The following is a 25,685-nucleotide window of genomic DNA, read 5'->3' on the forward strand; positions in this document are numbered from 1 at the left end:
TATTAATAACAAAAAATGCCCTTCAAACCTGGAAATTAAACTGTTTATTAAACAACTCTTGAATGAAAGGGAAAATAAAATATGAAATTGCTGAATTAAAAATATAATGATAATGAAAGCAAGTATATCAGAATCTATGGGATATAACTCAGACAGAGCTCTGAGAAAATTCTTTGCACAAATTACCTATATTATAAAATGAAAATAAATAAATTAAATATCAACTCAAAAAGCTAGAGAAAGAATTACAAACTTAACTGACTGAAAGCAAAAGGAAGGACTTAATAAATCTAAAAATATAACAATGAGTTAGAAAGTAAAAACCAGTAGAACTAATAAAAAAAAATAAGGGTAAAAGAATTGACAAAATAGAGAAACCACTAGCTGACCTAAGTTCTAAAAAAAGATAAACACATAAAATAAATTATAAGGTGGAAGTAATCATCAACCCAGAGAAAAAAATTTTTTAATCATCAGAAACTACTTTGTCCAACTCAATGCAATAAATTTGAAAACTTAGATGAAATGGCTAACTTTATCAGAAGATTTATATACCAAAACTTACTCCAGAAGATATAGTCTACAGACCAATTACTACAGAAGAATTAAAGTTTCCAGAAAGCTCCCCTCTGAGGGAGCCACCAGGTCCAGATGGTTTCAAAAGGGAACTCTACCAACATTTAAAATTTTAAAGATTAAGTAATCCCAATGCTACTCAAACTTTCCAGAGCATAGAAAAGTAAAGAAAAATTCCAAACTAGTTTTATGAGGCATGTGTAAAATTGATAACAAAAACTTGTAAAGACTACACAAAGAGAAAATTTCATAACAAACTTTCTTATGAATTTTGATGCAAAAATGACAATAAACTTCATTCCTAATAAAAACATCTAATAATACAGAAATCTATAGAAACTCTTGTAACATGAATATACAAGAACAAGGAAATGGTCCCACTATTGCTACTATTTTTATATGGTATTAGAGTTATTATTCAATGCAACTAGATAAGAAAACATATTTTGATGCTTAGGGATAGGAAGAGGTAAAACAATCTCTATTTGCAGGTGATGTGATTGTATATTAGAAACCCCATGGAAATTAGCGGAAACACTAAACAATAAGAGACTTTAGTAAAGTAGTAATCTATTAAAATAATATGCAAATATCAATTATCTACATACAGACAATATACATATTTATTTATACTTATATATTGTATCTACATATATATTAGCTAGGTATGATCTTTATAATATGTGCAAAATATATATAAGGATATTTGAAAACACTTCTGAAAGACACAAAGATTTAAACAAATGAAAAGGCACAACTTGTTCTTAGATAGGAAGATTCAACACCATAAAGATGTTAATGCTCCCTAAGCCAATTTATATTTAACATGGTCCCAATAAAATTACCACAAAGTTTCTTATGGAGCTAAACAAGTTAATTCTAAAGATCACATAAAAAAAGGAACAAGGAAGAATCACCTATAAAACCCTTAAAAATCAAAAGGCAACATTAGAGAGATAGCCCAACGAGAATTAAAACACAATTTGGAGCTACCATAAATAAAGTTAGGTGATGTTGATTCATAAAGAGATAAACCTTAGCAGGTAATTAAAATTTCATGAAGAGACAAGTTTATAAAGACATTCAGTATGTAATTAAGAAGAAAATATTGATTTTTTAAAATAAATGGTGTTGGGAAAACTGCAAAGCCATCTGGGAAAATATAAAAGTCAATCTTTATTTCACACTGTTGTATCAGGATAAGTTCCAAATGGACTCAAGGTATGAGAGTAGAAAGTACTAGAAGCAGGCAGGGTGAATACAATTATAATTTGGGAGCAGAGGAACCCTTTAATAAAATAAAAGATTAATATATTTCTGCTGTATAACTTAATATGCAAACTTTTTTTGCATGGCAAAATCCTCCATAAACAGTTTAAATACAGATGAGAAATTGAGAAAATATGTTGGCAATTTACATTGAGAACAGCTACTCTATCTCTAACATATACAGAGCTCCTAAAAATTTTTTTAAAAAAAGACAAGCTAATACTAAATGGACAGAAATATGAATAGAAAATTCACAGAAGATGAAATGAAAAGGCTCTAAACGTAAATAAGATGCTCAATTTTATTCATAAATAAAAGGAAATGTAATTAAAACCATTCTAATATACTTCTTACCCATCAGATTGGCAAAAATCCAAAAGTTTGACAACATATTCTGTTGGAGAGGCTGTGGAGAAACAGGCCCTCTTATACATGGCTGGTGAGAAAGCACAGTGACACAATATCATTGGTAGTAAATTTTCCAGTATCTACTAAAATTATGTATGCATGCACCTTTTGACCCAGTAATTCCACTTCCAGGAATCTATCACAAAGATAGACTAAGGAAAATACAAAATGACTTATTCACAAAGTTGATTATGGTTGCCTTCATTTTGTTGTTGTTTATTGCATAAAATTGGAAAGAAACTACATGCCCATCAATAAGGGATCCACACAATGGAATGTAAAATAATCATGAACAGGAATAAGGAAGATCTTTACACACATACATGTAGTAACCTCCAAAGCAATATGCAGAATTATATATCATATGTTACTTTTGTGTATGGGGTGCAGATATGACTACATACGAGCACACATACATATGTATATGCACCTCCCTTCTAATCTTAATTCAAACTTGACATTATAGGGAACACCCAGTGGAGAGGTTAGTAGTGCAGGTTAGACTCTTTGAATACACCTGGTTATAAAGTTTTGACTTTGGAAACAAATATTTTACATATTCAAAAAATTAAATTAAAAATATAAAAATGAAAATCAAGTTGAAATGAATGATTCTTACTCTATATCAAGGTGGCAACATAACTTCAGAGAGAAAGGTTACAACTAGTGTCTGCAAAATATAATATTTTGACTTTCCATTCTCAGTGGAACATAGTTCAAAGACAAATTGAGCTACTTAGAAATCTCCAACTACATTCAATGGTCTAATTGTTAGCTATATCCTAATTTTATCCATTGAAAACGTCAAGAAGCAATGGCCACTCTAAAGCAGTGAACACACCAAGTGCCAAGATTGAGTTCTAAATACCATTCTCCCTGAAACAAGTGCCCCTTGTAGAAATGGTTGATTCCAGCTCTGGGGCAGGAAATATGAGGTTGGGAGATGTTATTGTGCTATTCTGTAAGGAGGCATCGAAGATTAATGGCTTATGTCAAAATGACACAAAAGTTGACATGAAGAAACTCTATTAGCCAAAGATGGGACACCTCGAGCAACAAAAGAGGACAATAAATCAATCGATTGATACACACTGAAAAAAACAAGCCTCATAATGCAACTGAAAAATTTCTCATTGGACATCACTGGATTGACCTAGGACACCAGTCCCCTTGATGCTGTGCTATCAAGAACTAGAGATCCACTGCCTTTCACTACCAAACATCTGAAAAAGCTAGTTTGTATTTCCTTTCTCTAATTTTCCCTACCCATGTTCTCTTTCATACATTATACTTACACTTAACACATTTACACTCTGGTTTTATTTCCCCTACCTCTTTACATTTTTACTAAAAATGCTCTCTTCTCTTTAAGGACAACAATTATCCCCTAATTATCAAATCCTTAGTCCCTTCCTTCTTACTCCTGCCTACCCCTCTCTAGTATTTGGCGTAATTCACCACCCTTTTTCTTTTGAAAGAAATTCACCATCCCTCCCTTGGAATCAGAGACTTTGTGCTCCTACTTCTCAAACAACTCAGTCCCAGGCTGGGATTCTTTTCTACTTGTAACTCCTAAACGTCAGCCTTTTAAGAGGTCTTTCCTCAGCCCATTGGACACCACTTTCTCCATTGTCTTGCCTACTTATCACATTCATCCCACACTTTTAACTAAGGAAATGACTCAAATCTTTTATCTCCAGCTTTTAATCTCCATCTCTCTTCTGGGCTCCAACTTTCTGCAGGACATAGCCTTGAGTATATCCTCCCTGTACCTTAAGCCCCACATATATAAGGAAAAATGCATCAGATTTTCCCAACACCTACTCTTTCTTCTGTCTTCCTATCAACAGCATTGCCATCCTTTCAATTGCCAAGACTACAAGTCTTGAAACCTTCTTCATCTCTGCACTTCATGCCACACCCACACTGAATTAAGTGCTCCCTCAGTCTCTGCTCTCCTCAGAGGCTAAGATGGATCCAGTCATAGGCTCAACTTCACAAAGTATTAAGCTTGTCCTATCAAACTTGGAGACACAGAAGAAGCCCTTTTCTTATCAGGGGTATGACTAACTTTTCTTTATTATTGTAACATGTCTGTGGCATCATATTTTCCAATGATAAAGTCATGATGGATCTTAGAATCTGTGCCAATGGAGAGTAGCCAATATATAAACAGATTAAGAAACTGATTCTCTGCTGTGGTATAAGACCAAAGAAAATACTGACTGTGTGCTTTTCATTTCTCTTGCGTTTGATAAAATAGAAAAACAGGTAAAATAATGAATACGAATATATAATGACTTAGAAGTGCCTCTTGAAGCATCACAAGAGAAATATGATCCTTAGTATTTGGATTAGAAGCCTACAAGGAGAAGTCAAAAATAGCAAAGAAGAGGTTGGAATTCAATTATAGATCATAAGGGCATATAACCATGACACTAATAATAAAGACAATTGTAACTTTACATAAGAAATGAAAATAGACATACTAACTTCATTTACTTTGAAGTGAAATTCCAAACATCTATCCAGTCATAAAATTAAAAGCTGTAATCATAGAAAAATATCCAAGCAGTACTAATACCTTGTCAGAAATAATATTTCAAAAATGTGTAAATTTTGGTCATCTACCACAGAGGCTTAATAAATCTCTGCTAAAATCCCCTGCTGCCCTCCTGCCAGACCCAAAAGACCAACATATGGAATGATCTTTTAGAGTTATCTATATTAGCGTGCACTTTTAGGCAGGATAAATGTATAATGAGTATAGTTAGTTATGCTGGCATGGAAATGTCAAGAATGAACCAGTTTATAAATGTAAGTATAAACCAGGGTTTGATTTTCCCTTACATAGCCATTAGGAAGTGAAGGAGGTACAGTTGATACAACAGAAATACAAAGAATCATAAGAGACTACTGTGAACAATTATATGCCAACAAATTAGAGAACCTAGAAGAAATGGATAAATTCCTAGAAACATACAACCTACCAAGACTAAATCATGAAGAAATAGAAAATCTGGACAAACCAATTACTAGTAAGGAGATTAAATCAGTAATCAAAAACATACCAATAAAGAAAGGGACCAGATGTCTTCACTGGTGAATTCTACCAAACATTTAAAGATGGATTAATATGAAACTGTCATGAACTCTTCCAAAAAATAGAAGAGGAAGGAATAATTCCAAATTCACTTTACGAGGTCAGCTTCACCCTGATACCAAAACCAGAGACACTCTAGAAAAGAAAATTACAGGTTAGTATCCCTGATGAACAGAGATGCAAAAGTCCTCAAAAAATATTAGCAAACCAAATTCAATAATACATTAAAAGAATCATATACCATGATCAAGTGGGATTTATTCCAGGGATGCAAGGATGGTTCAACATTTGCAAATCAATCAATATAGTACACCACATTAACAAAATGAAGGATAAAAATTATATGATCATCTCAATAGATGCAGAAAAAGCTTTTGACAAAATTCAATATTCATTTATGATTAAAACTCTCAACAAAGTGGGTATAGTACCTCAACATAATAAAGGCCATATATGACAAGCCCACAGCTAACATCATACTCAACGGTGAAAAGCTGAAAGCTTTTCCTCTAAGATCAGCAATAAGAAAAGGATGCTTTCATCACTTTTATTCAACATAGTATTGAAAGTCCTAGCCAGAGCAATTAGGCAACAAAAAGAAATAAAAATTATCCAAATCAGGAAGGAAGAAGTAAAACTGTCACTATTGTCAGATGACATGATATATAAAACCCTAAAGACCAAAAAACTGTTAGAATAAATGAATTCTGTAAAGTTGCAGGATTCAAATGCAATATACAAAAAGCAGTTGAGTTTCTCTATGTTAATAAGGAACTATTAACATATAGTTCCTTATTAACGTATATTATGATGCATTTACAATTGCATCAAAAAGAATAAAATACCTAAGAATAAATTTAGCCAAGGAGGTGAAAGACCTGTACACTGAAAACTATAAGACGCTGATGAATGGAATCGAAGAAGACACAAATAGGTAAAACTATATCTCATGCTCATGGACTGGAAGAATTAATATTGTTAAAATGTCCATACTAACTAAAGCAATCCACAGATTCAATGCAATCCCTATCAAAGTTCCAATGGCATTTTTCACAGAAAGAGAATAAATAATCCTAAAATTTGTATTAAACCACAGAAGACCCCAAATAGTCAAAGCAATCTTGAGAAAGAAGAACAAAGCTGGAGGCATCATGCTCCCTGATTTCAATGTATATTACAAAGCCATAGTAACCAAGACAGCATGGTATTGGCATAGAAACAGACAGAGATCAAGGGAACAGAATAGAGAACCCAGAAATAAACCCACACATATGTGGTCAATTAATTTATAACAAAGGAGACAAAAATATACAATGGGGAAAGGACAGTCTCTTTAATAAATGATGCTGAGAAAATTAAACAGCCACATGCAAAAGAATTAAACTGCACCACTATCTTATACCATACACAAAAGTTAACTCAAAACAGATTAAAGACTTGAACATAAGACTGAAACTATAAAACTCCTAGAAGAAAACATAGGTGGTAAGCTCCTTGACATTGGTCTTGGCAATGATTTTTTTGGATTTAACACCATAGCAAAGGCAACAAAAGCAGAAATAAACGAGTGGGAGTAACTCAAACTAAAAAGCTTTCATACAGCAAAGGAAACCGTCTACAAAATGAAAAAGTAACCTACCAAATGGCAGAAAATATTTGCAAATCATATATCTGATATGGAGGTAATATCCAAAATGTATAAACAATTCATACAACTCAATAGCAAAAAAACAAACAATCTGATTAAAAAATAGGCAGAGGGTGTAAATAGACATTTTTCCAAAGAAGATATACCAACGGCCAACAAGTACATGAAAAGGTGCTCAAACACCACTAATCAACAGGGAAATGCAAATCAAAACGAGGAGATATCACCTCACACCTGTCAGAACGGCTATTATCAAAAAGAGAAGAAATAGGAGATTGGTTCAAGATAGCAGAGTAGAAGGATGTGTTCTCACTCCTTCTTGCGAGAGCACCAGAATCATAACCAACTGCTGAACAATCATCGACAGGAAGACACTGGAATTCACCAAAAAAGATAACCCACATCCAAAGACAAAGGAGAAGCCACAATGATACGGTAGCAGGGACGCAATCACAATAAAATCAAATCCCATAACCACTGGGTGGGTGACTCACAAACTGGAGAACACTTACACCACAGAAGTCCACCCACTAGAGTGAAGGTTCTGAGCCCCACGTCAGGCTTCCCAACCTGGGGGTCTGGCACGGGAGGAGGAATTCCTAGAGAATCAGACTTTGAAGGCTAGCAGAATTTCATTGCAGGACTTTGACAGGAAAGGGGGAAGCAGAGACTCCACTCTTGGAGGGCACACACAAAGTAGTGTGCACATTGGGACCCAGGGGAAGGAGCAGTGATGCCATAGGAGACTGAACCAGACCTACCTGCAAGTGTTGGAGGGTCTCCTGCAGAGGCAGGGGGTGGCTGTGTCTCACCGTGAGGACAAGGACACTGGCAGCAGAAATTCTGGGAAGTACTCCTTGGTGTAAGCCCTCCAAGAGTCCGACATTAGGCCCACCAAAGAGCCCAGGTAGGCTCCAGTGTTGGGTTGCCTCAGGGAAAACAACCTACAGGGAGGGAACCCAGCCCCAAGCATCAGCACACAAGTGGATTAAAGTTTTAATGAGCTCTGCCCACCAGAGAAACAGCCAGCTCTACCCACCCCCAGTCCCTCCCATTAGGAAACTTGCTCAAGCCTCTTAGATAGCCTCATCCACCACAGGGCAGACAGCAGAAGCAAGAAGAACTACAATCCTGCAGCCTGTGGAACAAAAACCACATTCACAGAAAGATAGACAAGATGAAAAGGCAGAGGGCTATGTACCAGATGAAGGAACAAGATAAAACCCCAGAAAAACAACTAAATGAAGCAGAGATAGGCAACCTTCCAGAAAAAGAATTCAGAATAATGATAGTGAAGATGATCCAGGACCTCGGAAAAAGAATGGAGGAAAAGATCGAGAAGAGGAAGAAATGTTGAGCAAAGACCCAGAAGAATTAAAGAACAAACAAACAGAGATGAACAATACAATAACTGAAATGAAAACTACACTAGAAGGAATCAATAGCAGAATAACTGAGGCAGAAGAACGGATAGGTGACCTGGAAGGCAGAATGGTGGAATTCACTGCTGCGGAACAGAATAAAGAAAAAAGAATGAAAAGAAATGAAGACAGCCTAAGAGACCTCTGGGACAACATTAAACGCAACAACATTCGCATTATAGGGGTCTCAGAAGGAGAAGAGAGAGAGAAAGGACCTGAGAAAATATTTGAAGAGATTATAGTCGAAAACTTCCCTAACCTGGGAAAGGAAAGAGCCGCCCAAGTCCAGAAAGCACAGAGAGTCCCATACAGGATAAACCCAAGGAGAAACACACCAAGACACATAGTATTCAAATTGGCAAAAATTAAAGACAAAGAAAAATTATTGAAAGCAGCAAGGGAAAAATGACAAATAATATACAAGGGAACTCCCATAAGGTTAACAGCTGATTTCTCAGCAGTAACTCTACAAGCCAGAAAGGAGTGACATGACATATTTAAAGTGATGAAAGGGAAGAACCTACAACCAAGATTACTCTACCTGGAAAGGATCTCATTCAGATTCGATGGAGAAATCAAAAGCGTTACAGACAAGCAAAAGCTAAGAGAATTCAGCACCACCAAACCAGCTCTACAACAAATGCTAAAGGAACTTCTCTAAGTGGGAAACACAAGAGAAGAAAAGGACCTACAAAAACAAACACAAAACAATTAACAAAATGGTCATAAGAACATACATATTGATGATTACCTTAAACGTGAATGGATTAAATGTTCCAACCAAAAGACACAGGCTCACTGAATGGATACAAAAACAAGACCCATATATATGCTGTCTACAAGAGACCCACTTCAGACCTAGGGACACATACAGACTGAAAGTGAGAGGATGGAAAAAGATATTCCATGCAAATGGAAATCAAAAGAAAGCTGGAGTAGCAATACTCATAGCAGATAAAATAGATTTTAAAATAAAGAATTTTACAAGAGACAAGGAAGGACACTACATAATGATCAAGGGATCGCTCCAAGAAGAAGATATAACAATTATAAATATATATGCACCCAACATAGGAGCACCTCAATACATAAGGCCACTGCTAACAGCTATAAAAGAGGAAATCGACAGTGACAAAATAATAGTGGGGGACTTTAACACCTCACTTACACCAATGGACAGATCATCCAAACAGAAAATTAATAAGGAAACAGAAGCTTTAAATGACACAATAGACCAGATAGATTTAATTGATATTTATAGGACATTCCATCCAAAAACAGCAGATTACACTTTCTTCTGAACTGTGCATGGTGCATTCTCCAGGATAGATCACATCTTGGGTCACAAATCAAGCCTCAGTAAATTTAAGAAAATTGAAATCATATCAAGCATCTTTTCTAACCACAACTCTATGAGATTAGAAATCAATTACACAGAAAAAAACGTAAAAAACACAAACCCATGGAGGTTAAACAAAACGTTACTAAATAACCAAGAGATCACTGAAGAAATCAAAGAGGAAATCAAAAAATACCTAGAGACAAATGACAATGAAAACACGATGATCCAAAACCTATGGGATGTAGCAAAAGCAGTTCTAAGAGGGAAGTTTATAGCAATACAAGCCTACCTCAAGAAACAAGAAACATCTCAAATAAACAATCTAACCTTACACCTAAAGGAACTAGAGAAAGAAGAACAAACAAAACCCAAAGTTAGCAGAAGGAAAGAAATCATAAAGATCATATCGGAAATAAATGAAATAGAAACAAAGAGAACAATAGCAAAGATCAAGAAAACTAAAAGCTGGTTCTTTGAGAAGATAAACAACATTGATAAACCATTAGCCAGACTCATCAAGAAAAAGAGGGAGAGGACTCAAATCAATACAATTAGAAATGAAAAAGGAGAAATTACAGCAGACACCGCAGAAATACAAAGCATCCTAAGAGACCACTGCAGGCAACTCTATGCCAATAAAATGGACAACCTGGAAGAAATGGACAAATTCTTAGAAAGGTATAACCTTCCAAGACTGAACCAGGAAGAAACAGAAAATATGAACAGACCAATCACAAGTAATGAAATTGAAACTGTGTTTAAAAATCTTCCAACAAGCAAACGTCCAGGACCAGATGGCTTCACAGGTGAATTCTATCAAACATTTGGAGAAGAGCTAACACCCATCTTTCTCAAACTCTTCCAAAAAATTGCAGAGGAAGGAACACTCCCAAACTCATTCTATGAGGAAACCATTACCCTGATACCAAAACCAGACAAAGATACTACAAAAAAAAAAATTACAGGTCAATATCACTCATGAATACAGATGCAAAAATCCTCAACAAAATACTAGCAAACAGAATCCAACAACACATGAAAAGGATCATACACCATGATCAAGTGGGATTTATCCCAGGGATGCAAGGATTCTTCAATATAAGCAAATCAATCAATGTGATATGCCATATTTACAAATTGAAGAATAAAAACCATATTATCATCTCCATAGATGCAGAAAGGGCTTTTGATAAAATTCAACACCCATTTATGGTAAAAACTCTCCAGAAAGTGGGTATAGAGGGAATCTACCTCAACAAAATAAAGGCCATATATGACACACCCACAGCAAACATCATTCTCAATGGTGAAAAACTGAAAGCATTTCCTCTAAGATCAGGAACAAGACAAGGATGTACACTCTCACCACTGTTATTCAACATAGTTTTGGAAGTCCTAGCCACGGCAATCAGAGAAGAAAAAGAAATAAAAGGAATCCAAATTGGAAAAGAAGAAGTAAAACTGTCACTGTTTGCAGATGACATGATACTATACATAGAGAATCCTAAAGATGCCACCAGAAAACTACTAGAGCTAATTGATGAATCTGGTAAAGTTGCAGGATACAAAATTAATGCACAGAAATCTCTTGCATTCCTCTACACTAATGATGAAAACTCTGAAAGAGAAATCAAGGAAACACTCCCATTTAGCATTGCAACAAAAAGAATAAAATACCTAGGAATAAACCTACCTAGGGAGACAAAAGACCTATATGCAGAAAACTATAAGACACTGATGAAAGAAATTAAAGATGATATAAACAGATGGAGAGATATACCATGTTCTTGGATTGGAAGAATCAATATTGTGAAAATGACTATACTACCCAAAGCAGTCTACAGATTCAATGCAATACCTTTCAAATTACCAATGGCGTTTTTTAGAGAACTAGAACAAAATATCTTAAAATTTGTATGGAGACACAAAAGAGACCCCAAATAGCCAAAGCAGTCTTGAGGGAAATAAACGGAGCTGGAGGAATCAGACTCCCTGACTTCAGACTATACTACAAAGCTACAGTAATCAAGACAATATGGTACTGGCACAAAAACAGAAATATAGATCAATGGAACAGGATAGAAAGCCCAGAGATAAACCCATGGAGCTATGGTCAACTAATCTACGACAAAGAAGGCAAGGATATACAATGAAGAAAAGACAGTCTCTTCAATAAGTGGTGCTGGGAAAACTGGACAGCTACATGGAAAAGAATAAAATTAGAACACTCCCTAACACCGTATACAAAAATAAACTCAAAATGGATTAGAGACCTAAATGTAAGACTGGACACTATAAAACTCTTAGAGGAAAACATAGGAAGAACACTCTTTGACATAAATCACAGCAAGATCTTTATTGAGCCACCTCCTAGAGTAATGGAAATAAAAACAAAAAATAAACAAATGGAACCTACTGAAACTTAAAAGCTTTTGCACAGCAAAGGAAACTACAAGTAAGCCGAAAAGACAACCCTCAGAATGGGAGAAAATATTTGCAAATGAATCAACGGACAAAGGATTGATCTCCAAAATACATAAACAGCTCATGCACCTCAATATTAAAAAAACAAACAACCCAATCCAAAAATGGGCAGAAGACCTAAACAGACATTTCTCCAGAGAAGACATACAGATTGCCAAGAAGCACATGAAAAGCTGCTCAACATCCCTAATTATTAGAGAAATGCAAATCAAAACTATAGTGAGGTATCACCTGACACCAGTTAGAATGGGCATCATCAGAAAATCTACAAACAACAAATGCTGGAGAGGGTGTGGAGAAAAGGGAACCCTCTTGCACTGTTGGTGGGAATGTAAATTGATACAGCCACTATGGAGAACAGTATGGAGGTTCCTTAAAAAACTAAAAATAGAATTACCGTGTGACCCAGCAATCCCACTACTGGGCATATACCCAGAGAAAACCATAATTCAAAAAGACACATGCACCCTAATATTCATTGCAGCACTATTTACAATAGCCAGGTCATGGAAGCAATCTAAATGCCCATCGATAGATGAATGGATAAAGATGTGGTACGTATATACAATGGAACATTACTCAGCCATAAAAAGGAATGAATTTGGGTCATTTGTAGAGACGTGGATGAATCTAGAGACTGTCATACAGAGTGAAGTAAGTCAGAAAGAGAGAAACAAATATCGTGTATTAACGCATATATGTGGAACCTAGAAAAATGGTACAGATGGACCAGTTTGCAGGGTAGAAATTGAGACACAGATGTAGAGAACCAACATATGGACACCAAGGGGGGAAAGTGGCGGGGGGTTGGGGGGGTGGGGGGATGAATTGGGAGATTGGGATTGACATATATACACTAATATGTATAAAATGGATAACTAAAATGAACCTGCTGTACAAAAAAATTAATTAAATAAAATTCAAAAAAAAAGAGAAGAAATAACATGTGTTTGTGAGGATGTGGAGAAAAGGGAACCCTTTTGTGCACTGTTGGTAAGAATGTAAATTGGGCGGCCGCTATGGAACACAGGATGGAGGTTCCTCAAAAATTTAAAAAAATAGAACTACCATATGATCCAGAAATTCCTCTTCTGGGCATTTATCCAAAGAAAATGAAAACACTAATTTGAAAAGATATCTGCACCTCCATGTTCATTGCAGCATTATTTACAATAGCCAAGGCATGGAAGTAACCTAAGTGTCCATCAATGGATGAGTGGATTAAAAAAAAGTTTATATATATACATATATATAATGAAATATTATTCAGCCATAAAAAGAAGGAAATCCTGCCATTTGTGATAACAGGGATGGATTTTGAGGGCCTTATGATAAGTGAAATAAGTCAGACAGTGAGAGACACATCACAGTATGATATCACTTATATGTGGAATCTTAGATAAAAACAAATCCACCAAGCTCAGAGATACAGAGAACAAATTGGTGGTTGCCAGAGGTGGGTGGTGGGCAAAATGGGTGAAGATAGTGAAAAGGTACAAACTTTCAGTTATAAGATAAATAAGTTCTGGGGATGGTAATGTACAGCCTGGTGACTATAGTTAATAAAACTTTACTGTATATTTGAAAGTTTGTAAGAGAGTAGACCTTAAAATTTCTCATCATTGGAAAAAAGTATAACTATTTGTGGTGATGGATGTTACCTCGACCTACTGTGGTGATCATTTTATAATATCTACATATATCAACTCATACGTTGTATACATATGTTGTACAATATAAATGTTATATCAATTGTATCTCAATTTTAAAAAAGTGATGGAGGAAGCTAAACTAGACACGAATGATGTGGGGTGTGGTGGAGGCTTGCTTATAATGTCTTGCTTTTGCCTGCATTCATTTGTACACCAATATTACTCTACCACTAGACAGTGAGTTCCCTGAGGACAGCTCTGCCTCTTACACATTTTTTTCATATCCTCCAGTATCAGGCAGAATCCTAGAGACATGGATGTACTCAATAAATATCTACTGAGTTGACTTAAACTGAATCCTAACTAACACATACTTGAAGTTGTGTTATCTCCCTTTATCAATGGATTTTAATTGCACTCATTAAACAAATGGGGATTTTTCCAATGCTGACTATGGAAAAGCAGCTGTGATTAAAGCAGATATGAGAGAGGGATTACGTGATTACCTCTATGTAGCATGTGTGACTTAAATAATATCAAGATATTTTAGAATTAAACTGTCAAAAATATTATGATGATTGTATTTTAAATCAATTAGCAAGTTTAATTGTTAACAGTTTATGGCAAATGCAAAAATAATGTGGTAGGTAAACATGTAAGAAAAATTAACCTCTTACACAGGATTAATTCTCTGGTTGGAATTATCCCTTTTCCTCTGGGGCAATTTTATATTAAGTGGATCCTTACTGTTTATAGGCTTATTCCTCTTGAGGAGTTAAAGACTTGTGGCTTAGCAGCCTTTATAACATAGCACTGCTTAATTGCTTTGTTTTTAAGGAGAAATCTTGATTTGAATGTTTTGTTTTTTACCTTTTTCCAGTAGAACCCCTACAGGCGCTTTCATGATTGAAGGTCTTGTTGGTCAAATTGACTTTTTCCAAAACTCCAATATGTGTGTGTGTGTGTGTGTAATATTTTTATTGAGATACAATTCACATATCACATAACTGACCCACTTACAGTGTGTAATGCAATTGGGTTTTAGTCCAATAGATATTTTGATACTTTTTCAATCAGAGATAGCAGTAATATTAGCAACTTGGCTAATTTCTCTCTTCTTTTGGCCGCAATTTTTCTCCTCTGCAGTTTACAGTTTCATATTCCCAGGATTTGTCAGAACTCTGCACCAAAGACTTTAAAGAATCAATCAATTGGCATCTGCTGTTGAGTAATTAAGGACTCAGAACTGGAAAGAACCAACGGATCCAGAGCCAAGAATACAAGCTGGTAAAAACCTTTGCTACCTGTCTTCTCACATAATGAATAAAATATAGTATAGAAGATAACCCAACACACTACTGTACAGATTAAAGAAGTTACAAAAAGGTTGGCTTCCTTTCTTTTCTTTCTTCATCCAATTCTATAAGGTAGAGCAAAAAAAAAGTTATGCACAAAGTTCTTGGGATATGAATGGGCCATATAGGATGCAAACCAACACAAGCCTGGAAAGTTATGAGGGAATACAGCAAAGCCACTGGAGTAACCGTAACTGTCTCCTGCCCAGGACTGACTTTGCTGAGGAGCTGATCACTCCCCCACCCACCTGCTGCCCCTGCTACTATAACATCCCCCTTCAGTAGAGCACACATTTTTCAGAGAGGAGAAATCTAAAAAGGGAATATAAAGGGAGGTCTTTCTTTTTATGCCCAAGAAACCTTTAAACAAATTACATTCTGAATTTATCAGCTTATTTCCGAACTTTCTTTTTTCACTCTTCCAAGTGAAAAAAATCTGCAAAGAATTTACATCAAGTTTTACACAGGAAAAAAATTTAAAAGGCCAATAAAAAAAAGGCCAGTAAAAGCATTTGCTGGAAGCATTGTTTCATTTGCATGTTTTTATTTGCATGTTTTTTTCTGAAATATTTACAATAAATAACTTGAAATGAGCATGCTCTTGCTTCTAGAAAATGACTTTTTTTTTTTCAGTTTAAAGTGAATTTATGGTCTGAAAACAGTCAGCTATTTAGTAGAAGAAGCAAAATGTTCTCTCCAGTGCAACAACCTGTTTTTCTCTTAAGGAAGAGAACTTATTCCTATTCCATGCCTACAAGTCAAAGAACTTTCTGTTGTCCAATATTATTTCCTACAGACAGAGCCTCCTGATGCAGGAGCGATGGAAAGAGCTAGATCAACAACCCTCTGGCCAGACGCTTGGTAGAGGGAATATTCTCCTTGTCGAATTAAGCTTTGCTTTCAAATGGATGAATAGTTTTTTTTCTCTGAGAGTGAATAGGAATCGAAAGAGAGTGCTTTGGCTTCACTGAGAAATCCGCAAATATTTCTCAGAATTTGTTAGCATGGATGGCGCCAGCAAAACAGAATTTAGACAGTGCTCTGGAAACTGGATAGTCTTACTGAACTGGCAATTTACACTGTGTCCTCTAACATCACATCTGCCTTCCAGCGATAGTAAACTTTACTCCTGCAAAAACAAAGAGATCCCACAAGGAATGACTTATATTGAACACTTTTGCTTCTGTTTTCCGTCTCTGTTTTTCCAGGGTGAGCACTCAAGCAGGACTAAACGAAGAGGTGCATTCCTAGTTGACACAGAGGACATATTTTGTGTTTTCTGGTGCCAAAACACACCAAAGGATTAGGTGCTAGAATGGAAAATGAGTTTTCTCCATTTCCTGATTACTTTCACAGGTGTTCTTATTATCTTTAACTTCCCTCATAAAATACACACACATACAGACACACACTGAGAGAAATTACTGGGTTCTCTATTAATACCTGATAATAAGCTTTATCTCTTGGTTTTCACAGGAAGAGAAGACTATTAAGTGCTTGGAACTCACTGCTGCAAGATACAGGGAAGAACTGGAAATTGTGGGTAGGCTAAGTGGCAAGGATAAAACTAGCCTTCAAGCATATGACCACCAGGAAAGCTATAAACTACCAGAATCAAGATATCATGGGTTATCATCGGGAGTAAATCAAGCAATAACTCTTTTGAAATGGATGCTAGATAGGAAATACAGTCCTCTGCTCACAAGTGTGGGATGGCAACCCGGCAATTTTTTTATATTCCTGTAATCACTAAACCCCCATTTGCCAATACTAACATTTGAGTAATTACAAGGAAAGACTGAGGTATATTCTATCCTCTTGATAGCCTTGGAAAGCACAAGCGCCTGGATTTGCAAAGAAGGCTTAAGAAAACAGGATATCATTATAATCTATCGCAGATAAACCCTTGTCTCTAGTTAGCAACGTTGATAATCCCTGGGTGACAGGACTCCTTGGGACTTCTGGCTTTCTCTTGTCCCCATGTCTATGCAGATGTAAACACCGTATGGAGGCCGACTTTGCAAAGGTAGTATCACCAAGCCTGAGATAAAATAAAAATGATGCAGCTAACACTCATCTTTTGCTTACCAGCTCTCAAATACTTGGCTTTGAAACTCATGGATTTCTACATTTTGTTACAAACAATGTTTACAATGTGCAAAAGGATGGGAAAAGAGCAAAAGGGAGATCAAGGTGACTGATGTTAATCAGAAAGCTGAATGTTATCAACAGGGTTGGGAGCCTGCAAGGCAAAAACACAAACAGTGCTCTCAACTATCACTCAGAAGCCATCTTCCAGATGTATAAAATTTCAAATGGGTTGCTGGTCACGATATTTTTTACTGTTATGCATATATCAATGTCATCAAAAGCAGTTATCTTTTAATACCAAGAGAGTCATTTAATAATATTGAAATTGTATAATATTTAGGTGCATGCTAATAATTAGAAAAATATAGAAAATTATATACTATAGACCATATTTTAAAAAATAATATTATTTATATAATTTATATTTATTTATATATTTTTCTGATCATTAACATGATTAGAAATGTATGTATGTAAATGTTCTTAAACATATTAAGACCTGGAGGATTATACTCCATAGTTGGGTCTAGTGAGGGAAGAAAAATAAGATCCTCTGTTTATCTTCATTCGGAATTTAACAGGTTTGTGGAATATAAACAGAAGTATAAGCATAAGCCAAATGCACTTAGTAATTTTAAAAATCCTTTCGAAACAGATGTATCTTAATTTCTTCAAAGTCTAGGAGGGTCTAAGCCAGGAATTGAGTAGCCCTGAACAAGAAGTGAGTGAGTTTGATGACAAGAACAGTTGAAATGACCATCAGAAGACGTGGCTTCTCTTGACTCTGCCATGAGCCACCGGGGGACCCTGGCCAGTGCAATTAACAAACACTTATCGGGGAACATGGAAGACCTTGTTCATTGGAGGGAACAAAAAGGCGAACAAGATCTGGTTCCTGCCTGCACGAAGTTCATGAGCTGAAAGGGAAGATAAGATATACAATCATAACTTACAGGTGGCAGAAGGAGAATAAGAGAAGCAGAAACCAAACCGCATGAGCACATAGACAAAGAAAAGGCTACTTTCTGGCTAAAGAGGAGAGAGTTTGGAGGATGGTTTTCCGGAAGAGTAACATCTGAAATGGCCTTAAAGAAGGTCCCAAGATTCTGACAAGGAATCCTAAAGGTACAGGGCCTTTCAGAAGCAGTGGAAAAAAACCTTGAAGAGTGAATTCAAGTTCGTGGCTCTTGGGCTGAAGTCAGGGCCCAGGTGTTTGTTAGCCTGGACAAGAGTTCACCAGGCTCACTTAATCCCCAGAACTCCCTTTTGGATTCAAAGCCACTGGCTTTCCTCATTACATCATCTGACCCGCTCTGCTGATGTTTGTGTCTGTGACACTTGCAACAGGGATTCATAATTATCAAGGTAAGAAGTCTAGACGGTACTTTCTAAAGAAGGGAGAGAGCCAATGGAAGCTGAATCAGGAAGCATCAGGATCACAGCTGTGCCTTAGAAAGAAGTCTCTGGCAGCCCTGTGGCGAAGAGACTGAAGGAAAGAGCGCCGGTGGCCAAGAAAGACAGTGGTGGAGAGGCAAGCCTTTGGGGAGGGCTGACTTGGACCTGTGCTAGGGGAGGAATGGCGACAAAGGGGAGGTGTGGATTTCAGAAACAGGGCAGGAAGGACTTGACAGTTAACTGGATAATCTGGTGGGGGGAGTGGAATCCATGGTTAACTTGAACTTGACAGCTTCACTGTCTAGGTGAATGCCACTAATAGAAAAAAAAGAAAAGGAACAAACGTGGGGAGGAAGATAATGTATTCAGCGAGGGATACTGTGAGTCTGAAGAGCTTATAGGATATTGAAATGGGAAAATCTAGAGTAGCGGTTCTCAGCCAGGGACAATTCTGTGCCTCCCTTCCCCCCACACACAGGGGACATTTAGAAATGTCTGGAGACATTTGGAGTTGTCATCTCTGGGGAAAGGGATGCTGCTACGAGAGCATCTAGTAGGTTAAGTCCAGGAATGCTGCTAAACATCCTAAGATACACGGGACAGTCCCCCACAAGAAAGAATAATCCAACCAAAAATGTCAATAGTGCAGAAGTTGAGAAATCCTGGTCTAGAGGTAGTAGGAACTTCCTATCTGGAATTTTAGAAAGTAGGAATGGAGAGAAATGAGAACTCTTAGTCACTGACACTGCAGTGAGAAACATGGGAGAAAATTAAGCACACTGACAGTGTGTGGAAAAGGAAGGCAGGTGGTTGATAAGATCCTACACAATATCACCTTGCTGGCAAAATGAGTTTCATCGGGGTGAGGTGATGTCACAAACCCTTTCATATCTAAAATGCAATGACTGATGATTGCTCTCAGGAAGTGTGTACCTAAGAAGATAAACATGAATGAGGTAGTAAATCATGAAACAGATCAATTCAGTCATGAATGTCCTCAATATCCTAAACCCTGAAGACACCTTCCCGTCTATTGTGGAGAAACATTGTATGTGGTCTATGATTTTCATCTGCAAATTTATTATAACTTGGTCATGGAATGACATGACTGTAACAGAAAAATTTCAAAAGCAGCAGAAGAAAAAGGAGGAAGAGAAAGAGAAGGAGGAGGAAGAGGAGATAGGCCAAAAAAAACAAGAAGAGGAATACAGGAAAAAAGAGGTGGAAGGGAAAAATGACAAGAGAAACAAGGGAAGGGAAGGGAAAGGAAAGGAAGGAAAAGAAGTGAAGAAGCACTGTAGAGACATCCTCTAAAAGGCAGGCTAAATACCGTGTGAGGGCAGTTCTACGGAACCAGACCAGTGGCCGTTCTCGATCAGTCCACAAAACTGTGATACGGGACTATATTCCGTGGAAAGAAAGAGCTGCTTCTTGAACAGCATCGTCACTGTTGATGCTGCTATAATAACACAAAATGATGAAAAAAGCTATAATAACACAAAATGATGAAACAGTAACCAATACGTATACAATTCTCCAGTATTTAAATAAATAAATGCTGCCAGAACTCTGTTCCAGGCGGCTTGGCAGGTGTAGGGAAGGAAGCCAGAGCAGGACAGGGGATGAGGGGGCAGCGTGGCGCTCCGAAAGGAAGGAAAGCACAAAGATGCATCGCGTGCAACCTGGCAGCCTTGGACTGATGAGCAGAGGCAAAAAAAGTCTGCAAGGAACAACTAGAAGATGGATCTTTCCCATTCAAATGATTATGTCGTCTGTAAAGACAAGGTACATCTGGAAACAAAAGGTCACAGCAGCAGGCCAGAGAAGGCACTGCTGATGAGGAAAGAGTGTAAAGGACGTGTGCACAGGGCAGGAGCCAACATGAGTGTGCCAGAGACAGACAGATCTTGAATTCCAATCCTGGCTCCACCATCGGCTAGCTCAATGCTCTTTGCAAGTAGCAGAATGTCTCTGAAACTTAGCTTCCTTTCTGGTAAACCGTGAATGATAAGGCTTCCCAGGAGTGCTGTGATGATTAAATGAGATCATGTATGTCAAGTATTCAGCACAGCAGCTGGTGCTGGGTAGGGACTCTGTCAGCGGTAGCTGCTGTTAAATACTGTCTAAATTCGATTACTCTAAGCAATGACTGAATAAGAAAGACGAATAGGACCCACATTCCAAGTCAACCCAAATAGAATACATGAAATAAGGTGGCACATTTGAAAACTGAAATCTTCGTTTTCTAAAATAAGCAAGTTAACTTTTATGAATTCATAAAACTGGAAGTGGCCTTCAGAACTCTGTTCAAATTTCTTCATTTACTGATGGCAAAATTGGAAAAGGAAATGAAAAGACTATTGTGGTTTGGATGTACATGAGCCAAAAAAAGATTTTAATTAAAGGAAAGTTACTCATCATTCTTTTATATAACACAAGATGAAGGTGAAGTTAGAAAATTACAGTTCATAATTTTGTAAATACACACAAATACATATGTGTATATATATTGATACATACATATGTGTATATATATTGATACATGCATATATGTATATATAAATATACAGACACATATACAATATACATGTATATTTTAGAAATGATAGAGCTAATCTGGGGAGACATCAGGCAGACAGTTATCCTTAGCCTTCTGTGAACTCGACTACCCTACATCACCCGAATCCACCCATTTGTAAATGTATCTGATAAAGTTCTTGGAAGCTTCGTGGAATGCTGAATAAAGGAGCTTCAGGATCAAACTGGTGATTATCAAGAATGTGCTTCCCCCAAGCTACAGCCAGGTCACTCACCTGTCCAGGAGCAAGTTAGGAGCAAACAGGAGCTTCCCTGGGTGCTCCATGGAGCGCCAGACAAGACCAATCATGAGAATCTCTAGCCAGGCACATTCCAGAAGGTGGACCTGATCATGGAGGGTCAAATCCACAAATCCTGAAACAAGACAAGAAAACCATGCTGACTCAAATGAAAAGTAATGCTGGTGAAGTGAATGCAACCAGGCATTTGAAGTGGTAGGGTCTATTTTTTATTAGGTGGAAAAACATAAATTAGAAGCACACAATAGGAAAGTCAAGTAACTATTTTTTAAAACTAGTATATCAATGAACTTTAATGTGGCATTTTCTTAATGTCTTAGTGTCATATCTACAGAAATATACTAACTTAAGCAACCCACTTAGTTTTCTGTAAAGTTCTGAACTTACTGTTAAAATGTGTATGCTTTTTACTTAGACATTTCTAATAGCCCTATGTGATTATTACATTTCATTTCTGTTTCAGCTGAAGATATTTACGTGCAGGAAATTTAAATTACTTGCCCTAAACCAAATAGGAATTGGAGCACAGGCAGGACCAAAGTCACTAAATTTCTACCTCTTTGCTTCATCACTAAGCCATGCTCTTTTTTTCACACCATGTAAAAGAAAGACTAATACAATAGAATGTGTAAATAAATCACTCGGGAGAGAATAAGTCAGATGAATGAAAGTGACATTATGGTTACTTCTGGTAATAAACACTAAAAAAGTGCCCTTGTTTTCCAATGGCTTATTGGGAGAGTAAAGCTTTTTCCAATCATCACTGACAATATGCCTAATAGTAATAATAATAGTGAGAAAAAGGAGGAGGAGGAGAAGGAGAAGAAGGGGAAAGAAGAGGAAGATCAATTGATTGAGCCTTTACTATGGGTTAGAAGCAATGTTAAGTACTTTCCATACCCATTTTTAAAGTATTTATTCATACAATAATTCTCAGAGGTAGGAACTCACGGGGATATCATTTTACAGATAAGGAAACAGATGTTCAGAGAGCTTATATACTTGTTAAGGTCAGAGATGGAAATATAATCTCCAGAACCTATGCCCTTGACCACAAGTGACAGTGCTTCTTATGTGCTGCAATTAATTGTAGACTTTGGATCAAGTGACTACATAAATCTAACCACACAAATTAAGACATGCCAGAGTGACAAGGGCATTGCATAAACAAGATGTCCATAAAGTTTGCTCCTTTCCAAATCAGTTCCCTGTTCTTCTGCCCTGAGGTACCCCCATCACATTTCCTTCCTCTCTCTCTCTGCCCTCAACCCTTTGCTCTCTCTTATCCATGAGATGGGTCTAGGAATCCCATTTTTCTTTGTCCTCTTCTTTATTTTTTTCTCACTAATACTATACTTTTATTAGTTATCTATACTTGTATTTACTAAAAAGCCAAAATGTAAGTTTATTTTCCTTAAGCAGTAGTAGTGATGGTTTGCCTACTGAATGTTTCTTCTTGGGGGTGTTCATTAAAGAATCAGCATTAAACAATTAGCTCATCATTTCTTATATACTTAAGTGCCATCTTTCATATAATCCTTACCACCAAGTAGATGATGGTCCACATAGAGAAACCCAAGGTAGAGAAAGACCTCAGAGTGTAAGGCCCCTCTAGCCACCATCCCGTAACCAAGCCTCATTAATTCTCTTTGAAGTAACCATAAAATTCTTTTTCTCCTTTCTATATTTCCACCATTACTGCATTTATTTAATTCTCCAAGAGTCTCTCACCTTTTGGCCTGACTTCTTTAACTCAGCATAATTATTTTGAGACTTACCTATGTTGTTACATGTATAAATAGTTGATTCTTTTTATTGCTGAGTGGTATTCCACTCAGCAATAAAGAATAGTTGATTCTTTTTATTGGATATAGCCAATAAATAAATACAATTTATCCTTTCATTGGATATTTGATTTACTTCGGGCTATTACAAATAAAATTGCCATGAGCAATCTATGTACAATTTTTTGTATGGACATATGCTTTCATTTCTCCTGGGTAAATATTTAAGTGTACTATGGCTGGATTATAAGGTAGGTATACGGTAGGTATATGTTTAACTTTTTAAGAAACTGCTAAACTGTCTTCAGAAGTGATTGTTCCATTTTACATCCCCGACAGCAATAGTCAATAGTACCAGTTTCCCCACATCTTCAGCCAATACTTGGTATGGTCAGTCTTTTTCATTTTAGACATTCTAGTAGATGTACAGAAGTATCACACTGGCACTGTGATTTTAATTTGCATTTCCCTAATGACTAATGATATTGAGCATCTTTTCATGTGCTTCTAACAGATCATTATCTTACACTATATTCACATTAATTATGCATGTATCTGTAAATCCTGCTAGACTATGTACTCATTAGAAGCACAAAATGCATAATTCTATCAAATTCTGCTTTTTTAACCTCTGAATTTATTGCACCTTCTGCTACATCATTCAGCCATGCCAAGGCCAATTAACAGTGTAGCATTTATCAGAGCAAGTGTCTTCCCACTGGAAAGGGTGGGTTTCAGTCACACAAAGCAGGACTTGCAACTGGAGAGAAAATGGGCAGTTCTGTTCATAAGAAAAACTAAGGGATTAAAAAACAGTGATTGGGTTTCAGGACTCCTGGGAAGAGAAAGGAACAGATAACCCTACACCTTGGAACTGTTTACCTATAGCATGCATTGGGTCAAAATAGACTAGCGTTGCTCTGGAAGAAGCACTGCCTAAGGCAGCAAGAAATGCTTCTCTTTCTCAGTAGCCAATGTCTAATGGGATAAACCATCTCCAGTGAGCAGTGTTTATAAGGAAAACTCACAGGGAAGTTTTAATTCTTTAAGATTTCACCCCAATTTTTCAGATAAAGTCTCATAATAGCAATATAAACCCACCCTATAAATCAAACTCACTTTCAGAAATGTTAACATTCAAGAGGTATTTTCTCTCTTCTCATGACATTCCCTGTTTGATGTGGAAAAAAATGTAATCCTGTGATAATGTCACCCATAATGAAACCTACACAATGTAATTCAATACCCTCCATAAGCCCCAAACAATCACGCAGGATGAGATTTAGAGGGTATCTCGAGAGAGAACTGCAGCCATGTAACCAATCAATTTTGGAAAACCAAAGGAGCATTTTCTGGTAGCAACCTGACATATTAAACTGAATCATACTTTTTAAGTCTCACGTCAAAACTTCAGTGCTATTTAAGTCGGACAGTTTTAGTGGTCTTTGGGGAGTCTCAGAAGCTCACCATAACCATTTGTACCACAGATGTCTGGTGATTATGAAATCTGTCTGAAGTATGTCTGTTAGTGATAGTTTTCAGTCTGAATCCAGCAGAATTGCTGGGTCCTTCTGTTGAAATGATGTAGATCTCTCAAAAAGGAATAGTCTGTTTAATTATCTTTCCCAGCTGTGCATATTGCCTGCAGACAAGGGTTACTGTGTCTCTTCCAAAGTGTCCTCTGCAAGTTCCTGGGGCAGTGTTGCAGGGAGTGTGCAAAAACTGTCAATTAACCTTCTCAAAGAAAGTGAGGGCTACTGAAGGAAGCTACTGGATGGAGTGTCTCTTCCAATACACTGATCTCAATATTATTTTAACCACACAGGAGCTGCATGCTCTTTTGGTGTAGAATAAATGTCCTTTAATACTCTCAATTCATATACAGTGAAGAAAAATAATGTAATAAATCCCAAACAAAATTATACTGGGCCAACTATCTATAGACACCGAGTTTCAATCCTTTGGCTTATTTTCCTTCTAAACAGGAAGAATAATCTATTATGCAACTTCAGCTGAATCTGCTATCATAACTTAGAGCCATCCAACAATGCCTTTCTTGAACACTTGAAAGTGTGGCCAGTATGAAGGTGGGAGCTAGCAGGATTTATGGGATATGAAGAGAGGCATCAGTGACAGAACTTCTTACAGGTGACACAGTGAGAAGTGATTTACCCCCCATCACTTAGGGACTCTCATTTAGTGACAGTGGCAAGGGGTCTTCAGGGCTGTGGAATCCACACCAGTGGGGTAGAATGCATACCTCAGAAGTAGTAACAGTAGTTTATTGAGACCAAGTGAAATCAGCTGCAGGGAAACCTCA

The 25,685-nt window shown here is 36.8% G+C and overlaps 1 protein-coding gene across 2 annotated transcripts in view; it reads right to left on the minus strand.

Annotated features, from left to right (window-relative positions):
* The window catches only part of ESR1 (estrogen receptor 1), a 263,766-nt gene that overhangs the window by 65,680 nt on the left and 172,401 nt on the right, over window positions 1-25,685 (minus strand). For both annotated transcript variants that reach the window (XM_059940977.1, XM_059940976.1), the window contains exon 5: window positions 21,558-21,696. In XM_059940977.1, coding sequence (XP_059796960.1) covers window positions 21,558-21,696 — 139 coding nt within the window. The remainder of the gene's footprint in view (window positions 1-21,557; window positions 21,697-25,685) is intronic.

The sequence above is a fragment of the Balaenoptera ricei genome, chromosome 12 (genome assembly GCF_028023285.1).
Source record: "Balaenoptera ricei isolate mBalRic1 chromosome 12, mBalRic1.hap2, whole genome shotgun sequence".
Classification (NCBI taxonomy): Eukaryota; Metazoa; Chordata; class Mammalia; order Artiodactyla; family Balaenopteridae; genus Balaenoptera; species Balaenoptera ricei.